Source organism: Rhagoletis pomonella, unplaced genomic scaffold (genome assembly GCF_013731165.1).
Source record: "Rhagoletis pomonella isolate Grant_MI unplaced genomic scaffold, Rhpom_1.0 Rhpom_scaffold_00004, whole genome shotgun sequence".
NCBI lineage: Eukaryota > Metazoa > Arthropoda > Insecta > Diptera > Tephritidae > Rhagoletis > Rhagoletis pomonella.
Window position 1 is genome coordinate 38608573 of NW_023458558.1, and position 8256 is coordinate 38616828.

At 34.8% G+C, this 8256-nt stretch overlaps 2 protein-coding genes and 1 long non-coding RNA gene across 3 annotated transcripts; 1 reads left to right on the plus strand and 2 right to left on the minus strand.

The window, feature by feature from the left end:
* Positions 1 to 569: 569 nt before the first annotated feature.
* Positions 570 to 1373, minus strand: LOC118737559 (heterogeneous nuclear ribonucleoprotein 87F-like). Its single transcript, XM_036468138.1, has 2 exons — positions 1218 to 1373; positions 570 to 1070 (listed from the first exon to the last, which is right to left on the minus strand). The coding sequence occupies exons 1-2, from the start codon at positions 1272 to 1274 to the stop codon at positions 585 to 587; spliced, it is 543 nt and encodes a 180-aa protein (XP_036324031.1). The 5' UTR covers positions 1275 to 1373; the 3' UTR covers positions 570 to 584.
* A 3357-nt stretch (positions 1374 to 4730) lies between these two features.
* LOC118738470 (ribonucleoprotein RB97D-like) lies at positions 4731 to 5361 on the plus strand. The gene is made up of 2 exons (XM_036469406.1): positions 4731 to 4883; positions 5080 to 5361. Exons 1-2 carry the CDS (start codon positions 4836 to 4838, stop codon positions 5344 to 5346), a joined length of 315 nt encoding a protein of 104 aa, XP_036325299.1. The 5' UTR covers positions 4731 to 4835; the 3' UTR covers positions 5347 to 5361.
* Positions 5362 to 7085: 1724 nt separating this feature from the next.
* On the minus strand, positions 7086 to 7883 carry LOC118738471. The gene is made up of 2 exons (XR_004992885.1): positions 7503 to 7883; positions 7086 to 7439 (listed from the first exon to the last, which is right to left on the minus strand). It is a non-coding gene; the product is annotated as an uncharacterized LOC118738471 (long non-coding RNA).
* Positions 7884 to 8256: the final 373 nt, after the last annotated feature.

Genomic DNA, 8256 nt, shown 5'->3' on the forward strand with positions numbered 1-8256 from the left:
TTCAATGGGATATGTACTTGTCAAACAAGCTGCTTTTAACTTTAGAGCTGACTTTAATTTGATTATAACTACGGGCCCATGATCCAACCACACTCCAATCCAATTGGTTCATGCTACGGGACATAGTTTTCGGGTATCAGTAGCCTAATAGGTAAAAAAAAAATAATTTCCTATTGAGAACAGTTGTGATTGCCAGTAACAATAAATAGTCGAGTTGTCTCAGACGTAACTTCAAAGTTGAGTAGTGAGCCTAGGGGCCACTCCTAATAATAATAAACGGAATGTTGCGTTATACTAAAGCCAAGCTCGCCTCTTAAGCTGTTATGCCTTTGGATAACAGATATATTTAAATAAAGTAAACCTTAACTGTTCTTATTAAATTATTGTGGCATACACATTTTCATCGATTCATTATTAAATGAAAAACAAATCAACTTCTATATAATATATGCCTAGATTCAGTCTAACAGTCATGAAACGCCGCACAATGTTACTTAAAATACATATGCGGAGCTGGGACTGTACTACCCGCCAAATTAATAAGTATGTACATATATAGTCAGAGTTCATAAAATCTACTATATCTACTTACAAACAATTTTATCAACTGGGTCGTAGTCATCGTACTCAATAAAAGCAAAGCCGCGCTTTTTGCCAGTCTCTTTATCAATTACAATGTTCACATCTGTTATTTGGCCATATTGTCCGAAATGATCGCGTAGACATTGTTCATCGTGGTCGTCTTTAAGTCCACCCACAAATAGTTTCTTAACCGTAGCACCGGCATGCGGGTTGTCAATATCTTGACGTGGCACTGCACGTTTAGGTTCTACAACGCGGCCATCAATCTTATGTGGACGAGCATTTTGGGCATCATCAACCATGGTTGACCTCGAGTAGGTGATGAATCCAAAGCCACGTGATCGCTTGGTCCTAGGATCCTTCATAACCACCACATCAACTATCTTACCCCATTTTTCAAAATGCGATTTAAGACCATCATCAGTGGTACGGTAATCTAATCCACCAATAAACAATTTTCGCAAGCATTCGGGCTCATTGATATCCTCCTATAAATAAATAAAAAAAATATATATGCACTTATTTGAATGGAAATCGATTTTATCTTTCACAGATACATACACATTGGAAACAAAATGGCGGACCTGGCACAACTTCTAGAAATTACTACTACCCACCCAAGCAAATCTACTTACGTCATTATAATTTCCATTGTGGTTGGAGTTGTCTTTTTGATTAGGCATTTTAACCATTTATATATATAAATTTATTTCAAAATTTTAACAATTATCCCTTTAATTACGTAAGCGCAAAAGTACAAGTTAACCACTCGAAGTTAAAAATCCGAATGAACATCCGTTCGTCTACTTTACAATATGGCTACCAACGAAACAGCATGAAATGAATAGAGTTACCAGCTTCAAAGGGAAAAACGAAGAATGAATGGGATCGCCATAGTTCGGGGTCTGCATCTGCCAAAACTTGCACTATGACATATAGCTGCAGCCAGAATATTACTTTTTTTTACTGTTACTCAAATTAACCAAGACGGGACCGAATTTTCTAATTTACTGTCTAAATCACTGTCTTCGAAAAATCAAAGACAGTGAGAGAACTGTGAATGTATTAATGAAAAACTGTGAATGTATTGCTATTTTCCTAGCAAAACAACAACCAAATACACGTTTATGTAGCGAGCCGATTGCTCCAAGACGACACCCGCTTACAACCGCACCTAATTTTTACTCATCATTCACGTAATTTCAAATAACGAATAAATATTTATTATTCATTTAAGTGGCTTCAACATAACAAGGTAAAATCATTGAGAGGCAGTCTGACGTTTGCCAGCAATACTCATACACGCATTGGTTGCGTTCATAAGATGTAGCTGTTTAGCTCATCTGCTACGAAACTGCTGGCAACTGTTGAACCCAGCAATTACGTCTTAGAAACGGCTTGATGAATATGCTGCCAAATGAACAGCTGATAAATGTAAACAAATGAAATTGCAACAAATAGAGATAGTTGCGCCGATACTATTTAGAATTCAACGCTGAGCGGCCGCCGTGTTGAAAAAATCGATCGATCGAAAATACGATTTTAAAATGCTTACAAACGTCAGAAAAAAAATCATAGCCGACGAATTGAGGGAATGAATTTACCTTGTAATGTTTTTATCATGAGTTAAACCATATATCGCATTCTGTCTTCAAAAGAGGCACAAATAAAAATTTGGCATTTTTGAAATTATGCGCTAAGTGGTTCGCATTTTCTGGCAAACGCGTAATTTTGAGTTGTGCTCCTTTTAAAGACGGTGTGCGATAATCTATATAGATTATTTCATAGTTTTAGAAATATAAATTGATTTGTAAATGAAATTAAAGCTTACTTTGTTATATATTTGGAGGATTCGCTAACTACCCGTCTCTACACGATAAAGTTTATATCTTGAAACATATATCAGAATATATCTGTGTTCGTATGGAAAAGTAGCTTATGTCGAAAGGCTGGCTTTAGTATAAATCGGCATTCGCAGCATACGATTGCGAATGACTCACTGGCGCTGAGCCGTTGCACAACAAATTCCTTGTTATATAAAAAATAAAGGGAATGCCCCATTATACTAAAGCCAGCCTTTCGACATAAGCTACTTTTCCATACGAACACAGATATATTTATATCTAATAGGACATTCGCACGATGCGATTTTACAGGCAACAAATGTTGAATGCGAAGTTGAATGAGAAGTTGAAAGTGAAAAAGTTGCCATCTAGGGCTTTCGCACGAGGCGATTTTTCAGGCAACTTTTAGTTGAAAGTAAAAATCGCCTCGTCCGAACGGCCTTTCAACTAATTGCTTTCAACAAAGTTGGTCGCCAGCCAACTTTGAGCTCGTTCAACTTTTTTTCCTTGCAACCCTGTGTTTATTTACATTCTGCATCAGTGTTGGGAAAGGAAATTGTTCCTTCAGTACGAAATCTATACAAAAAATGTACTTTTCGGCTATAAATTGGATACACTTTTAAATTCGCTCATATATTTTCTTAGTACATTCCCTTCAAGACCAATGATTTTATGGTATTCAAGAGAAAGTTTTATTGTTTATGTAGATACGTTTACGTATTTTACACTTTTACATATTGATTCCACGTGCACATGTACTGCATTTAACGCAAATATGTATGCACATATTTTCAGGTATACATCTTAACAAAAAGCATATTTAAGTTATTATGAATGGATAAAAGAGACATTTTCTTTGTATTCAGTACTAAAATTTGACATTTTAATAGCATTTCAAGTGCTTATCAAAACTTTACTACAAGATTTTACCATTTATCTTAATATTTTTAAATTTTAATTATTTTTTGTAAAAATATTATTATTATTATTATATTTTAAGAAAAGCCTTACAAATCCAAGGTTCAAACTTTGTGCAACATTAAAAAAAACCAACACACTTTCGTAAAAATTTCGAGCTTTTTAATTCGATTTCCTAGATTAATTTTGAGTGTGCGGTTTTTTAGCCCATTAAATTTTAATATAACAAAGTTTTTTAAAATTTCTTTGAAGAAGGTGTTGCTAATTTTCTCCATATAAAAAAATCGTATGGAAGAAAATGGCTGACATCGTCGACAAAAAAAATTGCCAGGTTCAACGGTAAGTCCCAGCTACTTTAAACTTGCACTTTATTATACTAAAATTGAATGGGCTAAAAACTAAAGAATATTAATAAAGCTCTAAATTTTTACGAAAGTATGTTGGTTTTTGGATGTTTCGCAAAGATTTAATCTTGGGTTTATACAGTTTAAAGAATACAATATATTTTGTAAACAGATAATTAAAATTAAATAATAAAATAAATAGTAAAATCTTGTCAATATGTGAGTGCCGTAAAGGTATTATATTTAAGAAAATCTCTTCTTATAACTAACGAAGACTTTGTTTCTATATGAAGCTGACTTCGACATTTTGTTTTAATAAAACTTAGTATCGAAAAGTTTCTTTAAAAATTTGCCTAGGCTAAATTATACTGGTTCGTTCAAGCCATTTTTCAAAACTTACAAAGATAAATACGAACAGGCGAACAAAAGGGAATACAAAAAATTTCTTGCTGTAAATTTTCAGAGCTATATAGTTTTAGTATTCATTACAAAATTGTACTAAAAAGTACTGCGTAGTAGGAAAGTATATTGTAAATGAAATTGTATCAAACAAGTACTATTGTACCAAAAAATTCCAACACTGTTCTGTATACATACTTTTTTTCTTTTTTACTCTTATTTTATCTTTCAGCTTCGCTAAAACCACTTCTACCAAAGCTTGGCTTACCAAATTTACGCAAAACATATGTTCGAAAGTGCTAAATGTTGCATTTTAAATGCAGCAAAAACGTTGCATAATAATATGAAACAAAATCAGCTGTAAAGGAAAGCCAGCCCTAAGAAAACAACAACAAACCAATAAACAAACTGTCATCGAAATGAGATTAAAATTGAGATGGTCTTGTAAAAAGCTACAATTTCACATTGAAATCGAGTGTCGAAATTGCGCAATTTCGGGCGCTTGGATACAGACCTTAACAAATAAATAATACTGAATAGAAATCTTTCTCGTGTCACCATCAAGTTATGTACATTTAGTTCAGTTTGTCAAACTGTGTGATACGGCAACACTGATGAATTTTGAATACATACACATTCCACCATTTTATTTCATTTCAAGTCACTGTTCGTCTTTTCATAGTTCGATTTTGTGAGCAGCCATTTCTTTGTCAGGAATAAATAAAAAATTACAATTTAGTTCAGCAAAATGATTAAAGCGGCAGAAAATCTGTATCAAGTGGGTATGAAGCCAGAGGTATGTGAATTTCGGAGTTCCTAGAAATTGTGCAAGACTGTATTGTGTTCAAAAATAATTGAAAGTATGTACGTACGTATAAGTACATAGCTTCAATTTATTTTACATATATATGTATATATAGATTTTTATATATTTTACATATGTATATAATTGTGAAAATTTTGTAAGCATTTTTTTTTATCGGAATATTCAGGATCATCAGAATGGCGGTGAGGTTGTTGAAGTTGACCACCTTCGAAAAATGTTTATTGGTGGCTTGTCGGCAGTAACGACCGAGGAATCTCTTCGAGCTTTCTACAAGCAATGGGGCGAAGTAGTCGATGCAATAGTTATGCGTGATCCAGCAACCAAACGTTCCAGAGGATTTGGATTTATCACATATTCGGACACATATATGGTAGACCGGGCGCAAGCTGCGCGTCCACATGTTATTGACGGCAAGTACGTATTAATTCCATAGCATTCAATATACATACATACAGTGAGAGCCAGTTAAAATAGCACATCATGGTTTCCGCAATGTGTGCAATATTTTTATGTAAATTTTTGGGGAAATTTTCTAATATGGCCGTTGTTTAAAGAGGTGATGGGCGGCATGGAAGGGGGCGTGGCACCTAAAAAATGGCCCTTACAAAATGGCGCCACGGTCCCTCCCCCTTCGCCCACCGTCCCTTTAACCAACGGCCATAATTGAAAGGCAACCCAAATTTTTAACATTGAGGCCAGCTTTCTCAATAAAAAGGGGAGTTTGATCTCCATTTGATTATATGGTTAACTCTCAAATCAATTTCAAAGGTTATTTATCAAATGTACTTCAAATGTGGAAATGTGTATTTTATTTTTCATTTATTTTTTCTTCGCGATGTACATATATATGTACATAACAAAAGAAACAATTGAAATAGAATAATTTATAATAAATTCGTCTTGAAGGGCTGCAGCTTTTTCAATCCGTGCAAATATCAAATCCACTATTTGTGGGCTTTCTCTTTGACATTTTTTCTATTCATTGCTTTTTTTTCAATTGATCTTAATTTAATGATTTAACTGCGCATTTTTATAACGTTTGATACTTGACATCTTTCTTCAAATCAACCTCAAATGAATTTCAAAAGTAAAATTTAAACCTCGTTTTCAATTTGAGAATCATTTGAGAAAAACATTTATTATTTATTTTATTTTTTTATTTAAATTTAAATTATATTAGGTTTGTTCCACAAGGTACTTGTAGAAAAACTCGATCAAAGTTCATACTGTCGGCGTATATCAAACAAACTCTAAAGGGCCATTCACTTACAACTTTCCTCGCTTTGCTTGACAGTTCAAACTTTGACAAGATAGCGTGAAACGCAGAAGGTATGCTACAATAAACGCTTTGACAGCTTTTGTGTTTTCCTTTTCCTCCATATATTTTCTCTGTAAAATAGATAACAATATAATAATATGCATTACTAATAGCAATAAAAATTCCTATTTACCCTATTTTTGTCATTAAATGCATATGCAAGCGCACGAGAAAAGATACATGTAGAGAGCTGATTGCCAAAGCGGGCAAAAGTTGAGAGTTGCCCAAGATTTTGCTTCGTTTTGTTTTGCTTTGCTTCAAACCTTTTTTATATGAGCCTACATCGATCTTATATGTCAAAGCAAAGAACTATCAAGCAAAGCGAAGAAAGATGTATGTGAATCAGCCTTAAAACTTACTTGTGGAACGCGTATGTATAACTCGAAGTGACTTCGAGTAGCTTGTGGAACAAACCTATTGTTGGCAAACGTCAAACTGCCTCTCAATGGTTTTACCTTGTTATGTTTTTATCATGGGCCATTCACTATTCCTTAAAAGCACCAAGTAAATGCAGGCGACATGTAAACACAAAACAGCTGATATGCACTTAGACACTTTATCCATTATTACCCGGATAAAAATTCCGGGCTATTTCGGACAGGAAGAAGAAACCACTTACGATTAAATACGTACCAATTTTCGCTCTATTAAACATTTTGTTGAGTACTGGGCTGTTTAGTGGGTCGACTATCGATAGCAATCGAACTTCAGTTGCGTTGCTAGTTGCCAAAGCTATGTTACAGATGGCAAATGGCAACTTTCAACTGACATCTGCAGTTGCTACAAAGTGTGTATACTTGTGACTACATTTTTGTGGTTGCTGGGAATGTTTTTGGAGCGAAAATTGAAAAGCCTCATATATTTTCCTTTTTAACAATTTGACCGATATTAACATTTTGCAATGCAGTTTGCTTTTACAGAATATAGTGAAAATAACAGAACAATAACGCCCTTTTGGCGAAGCAACAACGCCCTTTTGGCGAAACAAAAGCGAACTGATAGCACATTTTTTCCTTTATCAACCGTAGCTCTTCTGTTAAAACTACCGATACACCAAATTTTCCAAATTAAAGTCATTGCTGTGGCACTTCTGCTAAAAATCGAAGATGTGCGCAAGTTTTATGAGCGCAGGTATTGAAGTTGAACGAAGTGGTTCCTATGTTTATTAACCAATTATACTACAGCTTCATCTGGAAGTCCTCAATATGCTTTGAAAATAAACACAAAACAATAATAAAAGAAAAACCTTGAAAGCATTAACTTTTGCTTACAGTGCACGCGTTAGCGGAATAATCCATTAAATGTTTCCTGGTTTAGGCCGCGTTCATTTACTTCTCTTCCTCTTAAACAAATAATTGTGATGAATTTAGCTTTATTGCTCTTTTCTTCAAACCCCTTTATTTTAATCATTTATAGGCGGCATACACGTTGCGTCTGACTCGCGACTCAGTTTGGATGTATTTGTGAAAATAATTATGTGTCAACTGTGTGTAGTTGAAGGCGAGTCAACAACAATAAATGCCGCCTATTAGTTTTACTCGCACAGATTGTTTACAGCCGCTTGCTGGTTGTCGAATTGTCAAATTTAGATTATCGATAACTACAGCAGCTGACGATAGAAGCCATTCGTAATAAAAACTTTCTTTCCAGTTGCGTTGTCAGCTGGCAACGGAACCGTGGTTGCGTTGCCATTTGTAATCGACCCAGAAATTTCACGGCTAATAAAACATGCCTATTGTGAACTGTTAATCTTTAATAAGCGGCATACACCGCGCGTCTGACTCATGAGTCGCTTTGGATGCGTTTGTAGTGGAAGGCGAGTCAACACGTACATAAATGACTCGCTCAGATGCACCGTGTATGTCGCCTTTAACAACCGCCGCTATGACTCATATAGATGAAGGAATTTCCGCCAAAATAAATTTTCTGTTGAACTCGTCGTGGCGCGCGATGTTTACTGGCTGACCAGCGTTGCCACGAGCTTGAAAAAGGAAGTATCAGTTGCCAATCAGAAAAGGTATCAAA